Genomic DNA, 19173 nt, shown 5'->3' with positions numbered 1-19173 from the left:
CACGTATCAGTGAGATCATATGATAATTGTCTTTCTCTGACTGACTTATTTTGCTCAGCAAAATACCCTCTAGTTCCATCCATGTCGTTGCATATGGCAAGATTTCATTTTTTTGGCTGCATAGTATTCCATTTTATATATACACACCACATCTTCTTTATCCATTCATCTGTTGATGGCCATCTAGGTTCTTTCCATAGTTTGGCTTCTGTGGACATTGCTGCTATAAACATTCGGGTTCATGTGCCCCTTCAGATTTCTATGTTTGTATCTTTGGGGTAAATCCTACTAGTACAATTGCTGGGTGGTAGGGTAGCTCTATTTTCAACTTTATGAGGAATGTCCATGCTGTTTTCCAGAGTGGCTACACCAGCTTGTATTCCCGCCAACAGTGTAGGAGGGTTCCTCTTTCTCCACATCCTCACCAGCATCTGTCATTTCCCTACTTGTTCATTTTAGCCATTCTGACTGGTGTGAGGTGGCGTCTTCTCCAAATGGCCAACAGAAACCTGAAGTTTCTTTTTGGGCGATGACAGTTTTCCAGAATTCGGTAGTGGTAATGGATCTTTAGGCCAACTTTAAAACTGGTGTTGCTGAAGGATGAGGCTGTACCTGGGAGGCTGACCTATTTATTCTTGCAGGAAATGCTCTCTAATGTAACCTCATGAGTAACGCACTGAAGTCGTTTCGCCTCAGTTACTCACCTAGTGACAAGGCGGTACACATAGCCAGAGCCTCCAAGACCTTCAGGCCACGAGGAGTGGGAGCAAGGTTGAGAGGTTATAAGACTCCAGTGGGAACTTGTAGAGAATTTTGAGAATCTTGGGAGCCTCTGTTTCCATCTGGGGGCATTTGTCTTTACTTTATGTATCCATCTCCATGAAATTCCTTATCCTTGGTTATTAAAGAAACATACCCTCAAAAAAAAAAAAAAAAAAAAAAAGAACCAAAAATAAGTTAGTCTAAATATATCCAAATATCTCTATTTAAATTTGCTCCTCAAAAATTAGCATTCTTATAGGAGAAGGAATATATAACGGACTGGCACAGTGCCCAGAACGTAGCTATCAGTCACGAAATGGTTATTATCAGTAAACATTTAATTATGCCATTTGCTAATAAAAGTAGAGCAAGTACATAGGTCCTGGGTTCCCTGGCAGATGGAAATAGAGGGTGCGGGTCTGATTTTGTGTCTGCTACCCTTGGGAATGATGACCTTAATTTTAGTGGGCCTTACTAATAAGGCCTAGGACCAGGCTGCTTACCTATATTGTATTAGTGCATGCTGCCCGAAAGGAATAAATCTTACTCCCCCACCAACACCCCCTTTTTTTTCTTAAAGTTTTTGAGAGAGAGACAGAGAACAAAAGAGGAGGAGGGTCAGAGGGAGAGGGAGAAGCAGGATCCCCGCTGAGCAGAGAGCCCGATGCAGGGCTCAATCCCAGGACCCTGACATCATGACCTGAGCCAAAGGCAGAGGCTTAACCCACTGAGCCACCCAGGTGCCCCCTACTCTTTTTTGAGGCCTAGGAATTTCTATAAAATGTTTGTTTCAAAAACAAAGATTTTTAGAAGTTTCTAGAGCAAAACCACCATAAGGAAATTTGTTACCACAGATTTCTTAAATACTAATTTGGTATTTAAAAGGCAGAAATTTTATGCAAACTCTACCTGTCCCTAATAATTGTGGTGTTTTCTCCCGTCAAATAATATTACCATGAATATTTATAGATTGTATATTTTAATGGTTTTATAGTGTACTACCATTTGTTTTCTTGTTCTACCTCAATTTATTTTATTCTTTAGTTTCTTAATGATTTTGGCTACCAAAATGGAAAAAAAAATCCAAGTGGATTAAAAGGGGATTTTTCAAGTATAGTGGAGAACAGATGTAAATTCTTTAAAGTAACCACTCATCCAGTCCCTGAAATAGAATCCTAAAAATACAGATGGCCTACATTCTGACTTACGTTATAACTTTTGTCCCTGCTCTCATGGACTGTGTAAAACATTAAGCATTAATGTGTTCAGAAGAAATGCTTTAATGTACTCTTTTTCTGTAAGAGCTCATTAAGTTGTTTGTGGTGGTTATTGTTGTTTTACCCCATTTGCTGGTAGAAATGGTGGAAAGGAGTTACAGGAAGAAGAGAAAATCATGTTTTTGTAGGATGGGGATGAATTCACTCCAGCAGTATTGCATAGAAGTTTAATTTGCCAAATATTAAAATTAAAGAGAAAAATAACTGTTAATGAGGGAATAATTAAAAAAATTAAGGTGTATAAAGAAGTGAGATACTATGCAGTTATTTAAAAAAAAATACAGATATTTATAAATAAGAAATGAGACAAAAATCTGTGTGAGCAGGGACGCCTGGGAGGCCCAGTTAGTTAAGCGTCTGCCTTTGGCTTAAGATCTTGGGATTGAGTCCTGCATCAGGCTCCCTGCTCAGCTTCTCCCTCTGTCTGCCTGTCACTCCCCCTGGTTGTGTGCTCTCTCTCTCTCTCTGTCTCTCTCTTTCAGACAAATAAATAAATAAAATCTTAAAAAAAATCAGAGCAAAGCAAAGTACTAGATGTGTGTGGAATAAGTTGCATGTGAAGACTGGGAAGATACTTGATTGTCTTTGCATGAAAGAGAACTCTGCATGAATACATTAGTGACTAACAAAAAAATGGGTGATTTTCAGTGAAAAGGGTCTCCGTGGTGGGAAACTGGATAGAGGAGGGAGGAAGGTGGAAGGAAAACTTACTACTGAATACTTTGCTGCATTAGTTTTCTCATCCCCGGAGCTGATTCTTATAAAGGGCTTATAACAATATCTATCATATAATAAGCTGCTGGTATCATTGCTAGTAGTCGAAGTATTAAAAACCAGTAATTCTCATATTGCATCTCCAGTGTCTCATTTTCTCATGTGTAAAATATTAGAAACACCTGGTGCTTTCTTTGGTCTCTATACTCTCATGTTTTAACTGAAGTGGCTGATAAAGACGTGTGGAGTCTGAGTCTCCTTGTTTCTCTCGTCCTAGGGATTAAGAGCCTGGTCTCAGAAGCGGACAGAACTGTGTCTGACTCCCCCAGCGCCGCATTTGCCAGAGCACATTTTTCTTTATTAGGTGCTATAAGGGAGGCAGAGGTGTTTGTGCTACGTTCAATAGGTTGCCTTGATGGGAAGGCACTATCTTGACATCTGGATTGAAGATGCATGCTGTATTCTGAAAGACTAAGAGAGACCATTCATTCATTCATTTAGTCATTCCATTTTATATTAATTTCTCTGGTCTAAATCTAAATTCAGGCAGATCTCCTTTTATGTCAGCTGTTAGTAGAATAGTTTGGAGAGGGCTGGTAGGATTCTGTACTTGCTCTGGGACTATGCAGCTTGTATCTTTCTACAAGTTGGCCAGGGCCAGCAGCTCACTGTCTCTGGGAGCTGCACTTCAGGGAGTCCTCCATAGCGGGGATGACTCCTGTGATGGAGAGTGTCCTGTAGCAGGGCATGCCCACTTAGAAGGTACCTGACTGCACAGGGCTGGGGGCTGTCTCAAGGAAATAAGGGGCAACACTCGCTCTCTTGACTTGATGGGAAAATGGAAAACGTAGTTTGCCCTAATTGCCATAGTAGATATGATTATCTTTATTTTAGCGGAGGTTGGGATAGCACCTGAGCTGGGCAGTCCAGCAGCTACTTAGTGAGGGACAGGCCAGAAGTGGAGCCAGGACCGGGCCCTGTCTCCTGCCCGACCCTATGTACTCTTCTCAGAATAGCATTTGGCTACTGGGTCCACAGAGCCCGATGGAATGCTTGAGTTCCTTCATTTTAAATAGTTTAAAGTTAGGGGAAGTATTGCCTCAGAAAAGCTCTTATTTTAAATACTTTGTTTTAAATTAATTGTTGAATTTTGAAAAGTTAGAAAAATCAGGTATTTTTTTTGTTTTTGCAACACCCATACATTCTCATTCCCCTCCAGGCCCCCAAACGGTAGAAACTAAGAAGTTTTGGAATCAGAACTTTTTTGCTTAACAGGATGTTCTGCTTACTTGGGTGTTAGCATGGTAGTGGTGGGAACCGTGCGTTGACTGTAACAGGTCGTTAGCAAGTTCTGTACACTTGGAAGTCTGCGGGCATTTTTGCAGTATTTTTGCTCAAGCATTATTGCTTTTAGTAACTGTGGCCTGTGCTTTTTACCCTCAAGAGAAAATGTAAAGATAATTTAAAAATGTGTATCCTGTTTTTAAAATGACATAAACCTGTAAAAGTGCTAGTGTCCTTGGTGCGGTTAAGAAGGTAAGACTGACATATTTGCCCCAGATTGATAGCTGCTTTTAAAACCGAAATTATTAAGAGATTCAAGAGAATAGAGGGCCCCTGAGACGCCTCAAGGCGTTGTGGAGTGAGGGCTGGAATTTTGGCTTCCCACCAGACTTGGATTGTACCTTTGGCCCTTCCTAATGGAATTTACACAAAGCATCCCATTCCTAATTGTGTCCTTGGCCTGTCATCACCCAGCCGGGTCATTACTAATCAAGAGTATGAGAGAGTATGATGTGTGTGAGGAGCTGTGTGCCGTGCCAGAGAGAGTGGGCAGGTGGTCCAGGTCAGGCGTGAGGCCTCAGGACGACGCTCATCATCAAGGCCTGCAGAAAACTGCTTTTATTGTTATTTTATTTTATTTTTTAAAGATTTTGTTTATTTGTCAGATTGAGAAAGAGAGCACAGGCAGGGAAGGGGAAGATGCAGAGGGAGAAGCAGGCTCCTCTCTAAGCAGGGAGCCCCATGCAGGACTCCATCCCAGGACCTTGGGATCATGACCTGAGCAAAAGGCAGACGCTTAATGACTGAGCCACCCAGGCACCCCAGGAAAACCACTTTTAAAGAGGGCATTCAGTGATGCCTGCCAGTAAGGTTTGTGAAGCAAGGACTTTTTCCTTCTTTTATTAGTGTGTGCCTTTCATGCGTCAAAATTGGTGTGAAAGCAATGAATGTTGAACAGATAAAATGACAGTTTCATCAGTGATTGTTAAAATATGAATGTGAAAATAGCTTAAGGTTACTACCTCCCCAATGAAACTGGCCAGGGTTTACACCAAAGCTGAAAGCAAAGCAGTACAGTGTTTACTTGTCATCCTCGTGTACAGGTTGCTTTTGGAAATAGACGCCAGGTAATTCCTTCTCACCTCCCTCTCCTTCCCGTTCTTCTGTCTTCTGTGTGAATGCCTGGCCCACCCAAAGTAGAGCTACATTGCTGCAACTTCAGCCTTCCTTTTTTCTTAAGAATGTCAGCATTAAATTCATAATTGTTAGCAGGGATTTTGATTTTTTAAAAAAATATGTTCTGAAGAGTTTTGTTTGCTTCTGCCTTAATTGTGAAAAGTATTCAGTTTTCTAAAATTGGAGGAGATACAGAATTTGTGCATTTCATCAAGTTAAAATACATTTTCCAGCAAATAGTCTTCGCATATGTATATATATTGTTTGTGCAAATCAGATTCACGTTTTCTGATGTTATGAAACCAGCTTTGGTTCTGGCTTTTATGTTGGAAGGAGAATGGAAGATTAAGGCAGATTAGAGTGTTGGGATAAGGTTTGACTCCTTGTGTTCTGTGTGCTTACATGGTAAAAGTCCTCCAAATTTGAACATTACTGTGGTGATACGAGCAAAACCTTGTGTTTTGGATTGGTGCAGAGCTTAGTACAACACCTGGTGGAGTAATAGATGAATCTGTTACCTTCCAAATCAGTAATGTGTGCCTGTGCTGATGTCCCCTGGGCATGTGAGGTTTCTGGTGAGGCAGAGCCGCCACTGCATACGAAGCTTCCACCCAGATCATTAGTGTCCTGGGAAAACATCTGTCTCCTTTCATCGTGCTCGTGGTAGGCATGGATTACACCCGAGAGGCAACAGAATCTGCAGATAAGCATGCTACTGTGGTGTTCCATAGGAATGAAACAAACATTACTGCTCCCATTTATTGAATCGGTCTTGTGTTGTGGGCACCACGTGAGGTGTCCTTGATGCATTTAAATGGCCATTATTTCCATATTGTTGCTTCCAGGTACTCTGCGAATTTGTGGTCTTTTTTTTAAAGATTTTATTTATTTTTGGGAGAGAGAGAGATCGAGAGAGAGCCAGTGAGCATGAGCAAGGAGCAGAGGGGGACAGAGGCAAAGGGAGAAGCAGAAGCCCCTCTGAGCAGGGAGTCTGATGCAGGACTCCATCTCAGGACTCTTGGATCATGACCTGAGCCGAAGGCAGGCACTTAACAACTGAGCCACCCAGGCATCCCTAGAATTTGTGATCTTAGGTACAGCATGTGGGCCCTCTGGACTGAGATGCCTACTACTTTCAAACATGATTGGTCTCTCACTGATGTTTGAAGACGAGCTCTGATCTTTGTGAGATTAAAGGCATTACTGTTTTTTATGGTACCTGCACATATTTGACATTCTGAAGTCTGGAAGCACACAGTTGGCTTCTATCTTGGTTCCAAGCAGTGGTTTGTCTTTAAGGACTACTGAGTTATTTTCACATATCAACTGTACAAGTATTTAAATAAGGGTGCCTTACGTTGATGATGCTTCTCTTTTTATTTTAATATTAAAACTGAGGGAGTAGATAGTATGTTGTTTTTAATGAGGGTAGGGGTAGTGGTTATACATATTTTTCTCCTGGGAGGAAGTGACGAGGTTTTATTAAGAATTGCTGTTTGTGGGTGCCTGGGTGGCTCAGTGGTTAAGCCGCTGCCTTCGGCTCAGGTCATGATCTCAGGGTCCTGGGATCGAGTCCTGCATCGTGCTCTCTGCTCAGTGGGGAGCCTGCTTCCCTCTCTCTCTCTCTCTGCCTGCCTCTCTGCCTACTTGTGATCTCTCTCTGTCAAATAAATAAATAAAATCTTTAAAAAAAAAAAAAGAATTGCTATTTGTGGAGTGTATTATGAAGGGGGGAATGGGAAGAAGAATCTCAGGAATTTTCCTTATATTTTTTTCCTCTTGTTCATTTCTAGTCTTTATAACCTGGCTTCCCTGGAACTGAGAGAGAATCTTCTTACATATCTTCCTGAGTGAGTCTCTGGGCAAAACAAGAGGGGATTTTGTACTACATGAATTTCTTCAAGTATTTAAAAAAAAAATAAGTACTACAGTACTTTGTCAAAAAGAGATTCTGTGTCTTTAGGAAAGTTTGGGAGATGCCAGCCTTCCCTTAATAGTTTTTCCTTGGTAATACTTAGAGCCATGCAGTCCGAATGTTTTTGGAAATGAGTCCGAGTGAGGAATACCATGTTGCTCAGCATTTCTAAGTACTCTCTAAGAGTTCCTTCTTCTTCTTTTTTTTAAATAGCTCTCTTACCCAGCTGCGGAGACTAGAAGAACTTGATTTAGGAAACAATGAAATATATAATTTGGTAAGTCTGTACCGAAGAGATTTAGATTTAATTTTGTCCCCGTGTGTCATCAAAACGTATTTTAGGGGAAATCTGTAGGGGTGTATTTTCACAGATAGAGCTTGGCAACATGAGAAAATGTGCTTCAGTTCATACATGTTAAGAATTGTGATGTAGGGGTGGGGAGGGTCAGGACTAGGGATGACGGGCATAAATGGAAATCACCAACATTCTTGGAGAGCACTGGGAGTGCTTTTATGATGGGGGACTTGTATTGGAAAAGCCCCAACAGATATCCTGTATAGTACCCATTTATTAACTTGCTGAATTGGGATTCTTTCTTAGTGGAAGACTCAACATTGGAACTTTGTTACCATAACATTATTTTTGTTTGTTTGTTTTAGCCAGAATCAATTGGAGCTCTCTTACATCTAAAGGATCTCTGGTTGGATGGAAATCAGCTGTCAGAATTACCTCAGGTAAGTGGTGATTTTACTTTGTTTCCCCCAATTTATAAAATAACCACAGGCACCACTCATATATTCCCTGCTTCTATGTGAAATTTTCTATAACGGGGATCTTGAAACCAAAAACATTGGTTGAAAAAGCACATTTAGTAACATATATTAAGCATTCATCATGCTACATTGCCACAGAAAAATTGAAAGCCTCAACCCACCATTTCTAAAGATAGAAAATACATCCTTTAGTTGGTGAAGTCTGTATTTTATTTCATCCTTGCTCCCCACGTGGCTTACTTCAAGCCTAGCAACTTTGTAAATTGCGAGGACTTCTGATTCTTAGATGGTGTCCATTTCTGACAGTCTTTGTGACATGCCAAGTGCTTTGGGATGATTGTGACCACATTCTTTTCTGTAATAGTTGATGTAAAAGAAATGTTAAAAGCTTTTATTTCAAAATTTTTGCAAATACTTCTTATGTTTTAGCTGTTTTGTCATAGTGTTAAGGTTTTTCCGACTATTATCAAATGTGAGAACCGTGTTCCAAATGAATTAGAGTCTGCACAGACTTCTAGGTACATAGTCATCTCGTGGAGTCCTTTTGTAAGCAGGCTTGCCTTCTGGTAAAATGACAGAGAAACATAAGCCAACAAACCCAACAACTAAAAAACAAGCGTTTTCCTCTTACCCAGTTTTTGTCTAACTATTCCTGAATTTCATTCTTTGATATACCTTATAGCCAGTCTTTAAAGTCCAGGTGTATTTCCTGATGGCCTAGGTGCCCCTAGTTTAAAGCAGATCAGATGCTCAGGTGTCTGCTCAGTGGGCTGAAGCAGGTGTGATGGTGCTGTGTGCTGTAGGTGAGGAAGGCCTTGTTGATGCAGGAGGTTGAACTCCAGGAGGAAGCACTCGTAGCATGTTCTGGATGTAGTTACAGCACTGCAAGTATGAGGACCTCACTCACAGCCAAGGGAAGGAAGGAGATAATTGCAGTCTCTTTCTGAGGTCTTGGCTGCATTTGGGGAAAGGAGACAGATTAGCAACTGATGTGGTGAAGGTCTAATTAATACCTAGATTTCTCTAGGAAATTACAAGAAATCCTGGTTGGGAGAATTCCCATTATTTTCAGAGTCACAGGATGGGGAATAAAAATACCACGGGGTTATCAGAAAAGTAATACATCAGCTCTGGGGCATGATGGGAAAAGAGAGAGAGAGATAGTGTGTGTGTGTGTGTGTGTGTGTGTGTGTGTGTGTACAGATGGTTTCTTAACAGAAAATCTCAGGGTCACCCTGAAGTATGAGTTGCTTATTGAAGTGATTGATTCCAAAACTTGAGGAACTGGATTCGAGACTCCCTTTTTTTAAAATTATGTAACCATAGAGTCATTTGTTCTCTCTTGGTGCCTGTCTTTTCATCTGTTACGTGAGAATGATTCCTTGCCTGCCTGAAGTTGGAGGGCTTGGCATCCCTCCCAGAGCCGTGTCTGTGATTTTTACAGCTTCCCGTTTTCATTGGAAAGGGGTCTGGAAATTTACTCCAGCCTTCTCATATAGATAAACGATAAAGAAACATCCTCGGGACAACTTTGGGATTTGACTGTGAAAAATCACTGTAAGAAATTCCTCTGTACTGTGGCAGGTTGAAGCATGAGTCTCTTTTTTGTGTCACTGATGTAGGAAATAGGAAATCTGAAGAACCTACTGTGCTTAGATGTCTCTGAAAATAGGTTGGAAAGACTTCCTGAAGAAATCAGTGGCCTGACTTCATTAACGGATTTAGTCATTTCCCAGAACTTACTAGAAATGATTCCAGATGGCATCGGTAAGTACGGAAAGTAATTCCCTACTGAAGGTGCTGGCTGTTGTCTCGGGCCTTTGGGGATCACTCTGATCCTTTGGTCACCACTCTCAGAGGCTGGCGATGTGGCTCCTTTAGTCTCCCTGTCATTTATTTGCTCTTAAAGAAGGAATGCAGAGAACATTTAATGTACTTGAAGTTTCTTGATAGGCAAGTATTTCTGTCATCCTGGTTCAGTAGCAGTTGTAGGTATGATTACTTCTAAGTGTTGACTCCTCTGTCTCTTCTGCATCTTGTCTCCATTGTTTTCAGTAGAGATTAATCTGAATAATAGATAAGTTTCAGTCATGGGAGCAGTCTCTAAGAAATTTTTATGTGAGCATCCTAAGTAGTTAATGAGAAAGTGACTCTGACCTCACCACATGACCTAGGGAGGAATGGTGTGTTTGAGTTGATCCTTTTCTCATACGTCGAGAATAGTCCTTTCCTTTAACCATTGTCTGTCATTTCCTTTAAAATCAGTTAGTTCAGACATTTCCTTTATCCTAAAGGCATTCAGTCCTGTGTGAGAAAATAAACTCAGGGAAGGTATAAACAGACATGGACCAAGAGCTCCACCATTGCAAAGCCACTTAGAGGTTGTAAGAAACTATGTTTAACCACAGTTAACAAAGTGTTGCTGTATTTGACCTTTGTTTAGCTTTTATTCAAAATATCAAAGCAGGTTTCTGAAGGATTTTCAGTAGTTGAAGAAGCTCTAGGACAGAGAACCACTTCCTTTCTGGTGTTTGGTCAAGATGAAAGCAGTATCTGATCATAACAACTGGGGAGGAACACAGACGTTGTCTTTTGGTTCAGCCCGGGTGGAAAATTGATGGGGATTTTGAGTCCAGGTAGAGATGGTCGGTGAGAATGATATTTAGTATCCAAAAATAGTTGTAGCAACTGGGGACGTTTTGTTGCTAGGCATAGGAAGTAGGAAGTGTGAAATGGCTGACCTCAAGCATTTGAGAGGCTGTCCTGTAGAAGAGAAGTCGATTTGTTACTGCATCTTCTAGTTCAGACAGCTATAAGGGAAGGACATAAATGAAATATTGGTTACAAATTAGTCTGGGCTGCTTAGTGAAGAGATGAGCTCCCCGTAACTTGAAGTGTTCAGGGAGAGGTGGCAACACCACTTGCCAGTAATACTGTTTTTTTTTTTTTTTTAAGATTTTATTTATTCATTTGACAGAGATCACAAGTAGGCAGAGCAGCAGACAGAGAGAGAGGGGGAAGCAGGCTCCCCACTGAGCAGAGAGCCCCATGTAGGGCTCAATCCCAGGACCCTGACATCATGACCTGAGCCGAAGGCAGAGGCTTAACCCACTGAGCCACCCAGGTGCCCTGCCAGTAATACTGTTAAGGAGACTCCTCAGTTGCAGGGAGATCTGTCGATTCAATTCAGTGTGCCCTGCCCTGTGGAGAAAGCCTCTCCTGCCGGTGAGGACAGGTGGAAACTCTCTGGAGACAGTGTTAGTAGGTTATTGACTATGCTAAACAAAGAGCTTATGACTCTGTTAGTTCTCCTGCCCTGGTGTGTGGCAACACACAAAGCAAGTTAATTTTTTCAACATTTTTTCTTCAGCTTTACATTTCCTTTAAGATAGAGGCCATTTTCTGATTTTCCTGGGGACAGTATCCCCATGCCAGCCTCTCTCAGTCGATATTGAAGGCTATCTGTTTTGTAGGATTATTCCTTGAATTATGGTTGAAAATGAGAATCCAAAAGATTGAGGATTTTCTTCACTCAGTGGGGACATTGAGGAAGCTGTGCTCACCCCATTCCTGTTTTCCATCGCCTGCGGGCACCACCAGAAAATCCACTCTTTGTGCCCTGAGTGAAATACACTCAGTTCTTCATGTGGCATTTCAAAGGTTTCCATTTTATTCTGTATCTCTAGAGCCATTCATTTCAGAAGTCTTCACCAAGCCACTTTCACTCCAGGTGATAGAATAAACCACACTTTATTTTTTGTTTTTAGTGAGGATGATTCTTGGAGTAAGATGAAAGTCTCTCTCCTTTGTACATGAAACATTTCCTGTCCTTAAAGATCTGTCAAGAGCTAGCTATTTGTTTTTCTATCAAGTTTCTGGCTTTGATACAATTTTTTATGTAGTGACTTTTAAAATGATTTGTTTCTGATTGCTAGCTGTTTTTGATGTTCCGATAAAACTAACTCTCCACCTTCAGTGATCTAAATGAGAAAGATGTGGTTTCATAATGTGAAAAGCTGGGTGAGGGGAAAAAAAAGTAACTATTTAAAACAAAAAGAACAGCAGATAAGAGATACCAAATAATGATTAGGAAGACAGTTGTAACTAATGAGCTGAAATAATGCTTTTACAGGAAAACTAAAGAAATTGTCGATCTTGAAGGTGGATCAGAACAGACTCACACAGCTGCCTGAAGCAGTTGGGGACTGTGAAAGCCTCACTGAATTAGTTCTTACAGAAAACCGGCTCCTGGTGAGTGTGGGGTGCACATTCAAATGGATGTGTGTCGTGTGGTTTCTGTATCAGAAAGACTTATCAGGGTAGGTTCTCCTTACTCATAATTGGGGTGGACTGTGTGGAAATTTTATTATTTCTTACATCTAAATAAGGACTTCAAAGCAAATGCAGGGCATAAAGACGACTGGCTTTTAACCTGCTTCAGTGAAGAGAATGGTAGTTAGGCTCCGCTGACATAGGTGTCCATCCAGTGAGGGGTAGGGATGAGCCCATTAGTGGTTGTGCTGATGCTTCCACCATGGCGTCCAGGGTCCGCCGGGGGCAACCTTCTCTCAGGGTTCTTCGAGCAGATGGAAAGAGAGAAAAGGGGAGAAAGTGGTGTTTGGCTGGGAAAAGCCTTGGTGGGAATAGGGGCAGGGGGATGAGTGCTCTTTGGGGGGTGAGCGTGGAACTGAGATCTTACCCCACCCTGGAAATTGAGGGTGGCAGTGGCTGCAGGTGTCCACACTTGGGCTGGACTTCCCCATCCTCCCAAGGGCAAAGCTTTGGTGTCAGTCACCTGGTCGTGGTGCTGGGGGGGATCCGGATGCGCAGGATGACAGTGGATCTCTGTTGCTCCTCCCTTCCTGCTGCTTTCTCTGCTTTCCTCGGGCCCTCACTGATCACTCTGTCCTCTCTTCCTCCTCTCTTCCTTGTCTTGTAGCAGCTATGTTTGCTTCAGCTTATGTTCCTACCTTGCTCTTTCATTTTGTCAGTCTGTTTCCTACCTTACTCTCCCTGCTCCTTTTCCTCTTCTCTTTTCTTCTTTCTTTATAAAAACAATAAGCAAGGCTCTTTAGGTGGAAAGAGCAGAAAGATAGCACGAGTGGGTAGGACAGAGAGCTGGTGCAGGAGCCAAGCCACATCTCTCCTCCAGCAGTGTGGGCATCCTCCTCTGGTGGGTGTCGTGGAAGTACCCAAATCTTCTCATGCTAGTTAATGGTTTTAGGCTTACAGATATTTATCATTACAGAGGTAAACATAACATTCACCGCTGGCTTCTAGCAGAGTGTTGAAGCTCTCCCCTCCACCAGGGTCCTACCTGATTCCTAGAGTGCTTTGTGTACCCGACCCCCCAGCCCTGCTTGCCTTGCTCCTGTCTCCATGGCACCTTCCCTTCTGCTGCTTCACAGCACCCCGCTTTGGATTCTGGTCCCCCCAACCCTCTGGCTTCCAGGTCATCCAAGCCATTCTCTCAGTGTGGTTCTCAAAGGTGCAGGCAATGAACAATGAATCTTGAGGAGCAAATTTTTACTTAGGTTGAAGAGCATTACCTCTTTACTAGGTGTTTCTCTGTTTCCAGGCCCATGCCTTTGACTCCATTTCATTGAAACATACTCTGGTTTTAACAAAAATATAGAATATTTAATTTTACATCTTCCAAGTGAGCTTTGACCTATATGATATTCAGAAAGAACAATTATGTCTCTTAGTGGATGAGATTATATTCTTTAAATCCTTGAAAAGATCTGTTTTACTGTGAGTCATGTTAAAAAAATGTATTAAATTAATAATTAAAATGTTGTTTTAACAGACTTTACCTAAGAGCATTGGAAAACTTAAGAAGTTGAGCAACTTGAATGCAGACAGAAATAAATTAGTGTCTTTACCAAAAGAGGTATGTGCTTTAAAAAAACAATAATGATTATAAAGAAATAATAGCACACAGGAGATCAAAAGTGTCACACATTTTAAAAGACTTAATGTGGTGCTTTTTAAATGTTATGTACTCCCATTTGTGAGCATATAGATGGTTGGAGAAATTATATCAAAGAACCATCAGCAGTGACTTTAAAGAGGGTAGGCGAGTCCAGATGACTATGAGCATTTGAGAAAGGTGAGTTGATAGGATTTAAAGTGGGAGAGATTTGACATTTCTGGCTTTGCCATACAGAGAGCCATTGACAGAAATAGGTAACTTGGGGGTTTAGCAGAGGAAGCGGATAACGTTGGGTCTAACTGAGTTTAATGTGAAATTAAACTGCTTCCTAAGCCACTGGAATTATAAAAGTGGATCTTGATGCAACCCTTTTCTTGGACAGAGATTGATACCGAGCAGTGTTCATATCTGGGAGAGAGCGAACGAACTCTTCACAAAGGCATTCACATGGAGGGAGGTGAATGGGAAGCTATAGATACTTAGGATTTTTTTTTTCCCTGTCAGTGATCCAACCAAGAGAAGAGCCCATCACCAGGCATTGTGGGGACTAGTTGTACAGATGTAGAGGCACTTCAGTCCTGGTAAGGGAATTGCTGAAAACAAGGGGACCCAGAGCAGATGAAACAAAGACACATGTGTGATATTTAACAAAAGGCTTACCTTCTATTTAGAACTAGGGGAACTGGGAGATGGGTAGTTGATTTTTTTGTTAACCATTAGCCTGAAACTCAGTTCAGCTGCCTTTCTTACCCCCATCTAATGTCGGTGAGCCGTGTCCCCTTTGTTAGGTCTCACATGAAAAGGTGTGATATCGTGTGATGGGATCCCTGGCCAGGCTCAGTGTCCTTCCTTTCTCTGTTTTGACCCTTTCCAACATCTCTCTTGGGATAATTTTATTTGTTTATATTTTTTATTTTTTGTTTTATTTTTCTTGGGATAATTTCAAATCTACCATCCCACCAGCCAGAACTTGCGGGTTCTTGTTGTCCTAGGGCCCTTCCCAGGGTTTCTGAGCTTTGCTTGGCTTCTCTTTCTCTCCCCTTTTGTGGCACTACACCCACCGTCTCCCAGTCTTCTGCCCGGGCAAGGCAGCCAACGTTCCTGAAAGGAAGCAAGGGAGAGTATTTATCATAAATGTGATCATATTCTGACCCACCCTTACTCTGAGCACTGGCACTTAAATAAAACTGTTCCCCACAGAAAGACTTCAGTACACCTCTGCTAAACTGGGACACAAGTAAGAGATTCTGAGAATCAGAACATTGTGGTTCTGGTCTCACAGTGATAAACCAAAACACAGGGCTGATATTCTGAATATTGATTTTATTCTTGTTGAATGGGTAGCAGACTGGACAGGTAGACACGTGCACAGAGAAGTAGAAAAGATTTCTTACTTTTTTTCTAGATGCCACGTCCTGTGCTCGGTGCTGTCGTGTTTGTTAACTCCCTGAATCCTCACAACAGCTTTTGAGGTCGTAAGCCAGAGTTCCTCATTTTCCAGATGAAGAAGCTAAGGCCGGTGGAAAGCCTTCCTTAGCAGGCCTCACATAGCTAGCAGTCGGTAGAATGGGCTCCAGAGATGTGTCCCCCGACAGCCTGCTCACTATTGTTCCACAGGCCAAGGAAAGCATGGCCACTCAGGGCATACGGACGCAGTCCAGCCTTTCCACATGTGGCCCTGAGGTAAGACAGGACCTTAAGATGGTAAAGAGAGGTCAGACAGTCTTTCGTTTGGACATGTTATTAAAATTAATACATTTCAGGAACATTTTCAAGGTTAGTGCTGAAGAGAGCACTTGGGAGTTGAATGTCTATCTCCCAGGAAGTTTCCCCACCCAGTTCCCTATGCCCCTCTTCCGATTCTCTTGCAAAGGAATACATCCTAAGCACAACTTTAACATTTTGTATAAAATTACTGCCATCATGTTAGCATCTGTCCTCATGTGAGCATCTGTCCTCTTCACATTTTAAGAGAATGAAACTCAGGCTTCGGATGGATATACCCACCATGTGCCGTGTGTCTGTGTAAATTTATTAGAATGGCATTTCATGATGTGGGAAGTGGACATGGTATGAAAGTAGTTCTAGCTTTAATGCATTGTAGTTTGCTGTCACATATTATCTGCTCTCCTTGAAATTGTGATTAGTTTTCTGGCATGTAGAGTCTGATAACTGAATAAAGTCTGTGCCCTTTCCTGTAGCTGGGAGAGGAAGCAGAGAGAGTTGAGGTTTTTAGGAACTGGCTCTCTTCTAACATACCTTCATTGCTACTCATGCACACTTACCTCCCAGGGTAGGAAAATGCACTGAGCCCATGCCCCTAATTCTGCTGTGGGTTATAGTGGTGACCCTGTAGAAACGGCTGCTGAGTGCTTGCTGTTGACCATCAGGGCTGAGCAGCCAGACCACTGTAGGCCACCTGACTGTGAAGTGTGTCATGTTGGTCTGCACAGCACAGCTGTGCCATGAGTCTCTGCAGTGCGTGAGTGTGGTAGGCCCCGTAACCGCGTGCACACGTGCATGTGTGTGCGTGTGTGTGGAATCGGGGAGCGGGGCTGGGCCTAGGGACTACGTGTGTGTGTGTGTACTTGCTCTGCCTCCAAGCTTGATACCATTTGGTCATATCCTGTACTTTCCATGATTGGATTCTGCACTTGCAAAACTCTACTACTCTCTCTTGAACAATCAAGTTGCGTGTATGACACATCTAAACCGAAATGCTGACCGATTCAATATATATGCCCCAAACCCACAGTTGTATTAGCTGCGATTGGTCCTGTGTGCCATGTAGTTCTTTCTATTTTTTGTCTTTTTTTAATTTGATATTAGTGTATATCATGTTTTAGAGCACGGCCCCTTAGTCTCTGGCAACATTTATTTGGTTTTTTTTTGTTTGTTTGTTTTTCCCAAATGAGGGAAAATGTACTGTGTGGGTCACAATTATAGATTCTGTTTGTGTTTTGTGGTGTTATTTGTAGTAAACATTTGCAAATCAATGAATGTCTCTTGTTTTCTTAATTGTTAGCTGCTTGGAAATTTAGGAAAGTCGGGTAAACTTGTTATCTTGTAAGTATTGTTCAGACCATAGTTGCATCTCTAACTTCCATTTTGCTTCTTAAATGCATGAAGATTTCAAATCAACTGACTGCTTTGTGTGTTCCTCATTGTAAAATATTGGACATTTTCCTTTAAACGCAGTTTTGTTTTTGTTTTCTTTTAAATGACTGCATGGCCTGGAACCTTATTTTGTTATGTGTTTGTCAGTTGTCAGGTTTGTTCAGATTGCTCTCCCCCAAAAGAATGCTTTTCTGTGAATTACATTTTAAGTTATTCAGAAATTCCAAAAGGCATAACGTGGCAGCTCATCTGTCTTCACTGAATTCCAGTTTGTCAGCACAATTCTCTCTCTAATGGAAAGGCTAGATTTGCTTTATTTGCTACATGTGGCATGCTTCTCATTTTTCAAGCAACTTAATTGTGTCTTTTATTTCTCATCCTGTCATGTAAGTGTGTATGCTTCTGGGGGAAAGAAGGCTCCCTAAAAAACGCATGTTTTTGGTGGAGGGAAGAATTAAAAAGAGACCGTGTTGTGTGATGCGTGGACAGACAGGGAGTTAGTTTATGTGTGATTGTGGGTATGAGGAAAGAGAGCCAGCAACTTCATAACATTCCCCAGCCAAATCTTACCTTTGAACAATCTGCACCATTTAAAGAGTTTCTGGCTGGAACAAATTGAGCATGTGTCCAAGTTTAGAGTCTAGTCTTTTGTCTCCATTAAGTCAAAATGAAAGTGATCTTGACTTCATCACACTTACGCAGTCAAAAGATAGGATTTACAGATCATTCATCAAATCTTGTTTTTGTTTTTAAACAGGCACTCTGTAAATGTTAATTACCCATAATATTTTGATTTTCAGAGAGAGAATTCGTTTTATGAATAGCTTTCTGTCTTCTTATTACAATTTAGTGTAAACTTCCATCATATTCTAAAATGGATTATTGCTAAAAGGGGTAAGGTAAAACCTAAAAATACAAGAATAAAACATAGTTGGCCATTGGATTTCAAAATGGAGAAGGCATTTCCAAACTTGAAAGTGGAAAGAAGTCTTAAAAAAAACAAAAACAAAAACAAAACCCAGTTGATAGATTTGTCTTACGTGAAAATTAGATTTCTGATCTTCAAGAAGGTAGAGACACCCTGAGGGCCAGAGGAGACTTAGAACATTACAGATTAAGAAGGTCTCGCCTCACTCTACTTGAAATGCTTCCCAATGATTAAGAAAAAGAGGTTTCCACTGGAGAAAATTAGACAAATTGAAGCAAAGAACCCATCACAATAAGCAATAAGTGATTCAGAGAAGAAAAAATAGAAATGATTATCGATGTGAAAAAATTTTAGCACCATCAGCATTCACAGAAATGTTAATGGAAACTTTTTGACCTATGAACTTATCAGGATTAAAAAAAAAATGATGCCAAATGCTGGCGAGGGTATGGGAAAATGCATAAATGATAGGGAAGTATAAATTATTACATCTTCTCTGGAAGGGAACACAGTAATATTGAAACCTTTGAAAGTGTTCATACCCTTTGATTCTGCAATGCCACTTCTAGGGCTTTGTCCTAGGAACACAGTTGTGGTACACAGGAAAACCAGGCAAAAGGCTATTTCTCATGTAGATGTAGGGGCAACTCACATGTGGCCGGCACTGTGCTTTCCTCCATATCCATGTCTAATCTTCACAACAGTCCTGTGAGGTATAGGTAAGTCGTTATCAACATCCAAAAGACCCGGAAACCCAGACTCAGCTACAGTAACTCGCCCAAGATTACACAAAATGGCAGAACCAATTAGCAGTGTCTTACGTGGGAGATTTGTGATTTGTAAGACATCTGTAGAATGAAATAGTTATGTGGTCAATAAAAGTCCTTTTAGAAACATACTGATCTGGGAGGACATTCCTGATGTCATATGTAAACAGAAGTGCTGAAGATCATAGTGTTGCTCCTAATTTCATCAAAGCGTGTGTGTGTGCGCGCGTGTATAAAATTTATATGTAAAATATATATCTATATATATATGAAATCACTATATATAATACACACACATATATACATATGTATATATGTGTGTGTATATATATATGAAATCACAAATGCGTGGCAATAATACCGAAAGATTGTACTTTAGAATGTTAATATCGATTATCCCTTTGGGGTAGGATTTGGTCTTAGTTTTTTCCTTGTGCCTTTACATGTGCGTATTTATGGTTTTTATTTTCCAATCAATGTAACTTACTGTTTTATAATTAGAAATGAAAAATGCTGTAATTATT

General features: G+C 41.2%; 1 protein-coding gene across 1 annotated transcript in view; it reads left to right on the top strand.

Moving 5' to 3' along the window:
- Positions 1–19173, top strand: part of LRRC1 (leucine rich repeat containing 1) — a 148065-nt gene that overhangs the window by 113055 nt on the left and 15837 nt on the right. The window contains exons 5-10 of the mRNA XM_032864515.1: positions 7007–7063; positions 7342–7405; positions 7789–7863; positions 9525–9669; positions 12035–12153; positions 13712–13795. Of these exons, the coding sequence (XP_032720406.1) occupies positions 7007–7063; positions 7342–7405; positions 7789–7863; positions 9525–9669; positions 12035–12153; positions 13712–13795 (544 nt within the window). The remainder of the gene's footprint in view (positions 1–7006; positions 7064–7341; positions 7406–7788; positions 7864–9524; positions 9670–12034; positions 12154–13711; positions 13796–19173) is intronic.

Source organism: Lontra canadensis, unplaced genomic scaffold (assembly GCF_010015895.1).
Source record: "Lontra canadensis isolate GAN:19392208 unplaced genomic scaffold, GSC_riverotter_1.0 scaffold27, whole genome shotgun sequence".
In the NCBI taxonomy this organism is placed as follows: Eukaryota; Metazoa; Chordata; class Mammalia; order Carnivora; family Mustelidae; genus Lontra; species Lontra canadensis.
This window is presented reverse-complemented; position numbering and strand designations above follow the sequence as displayed.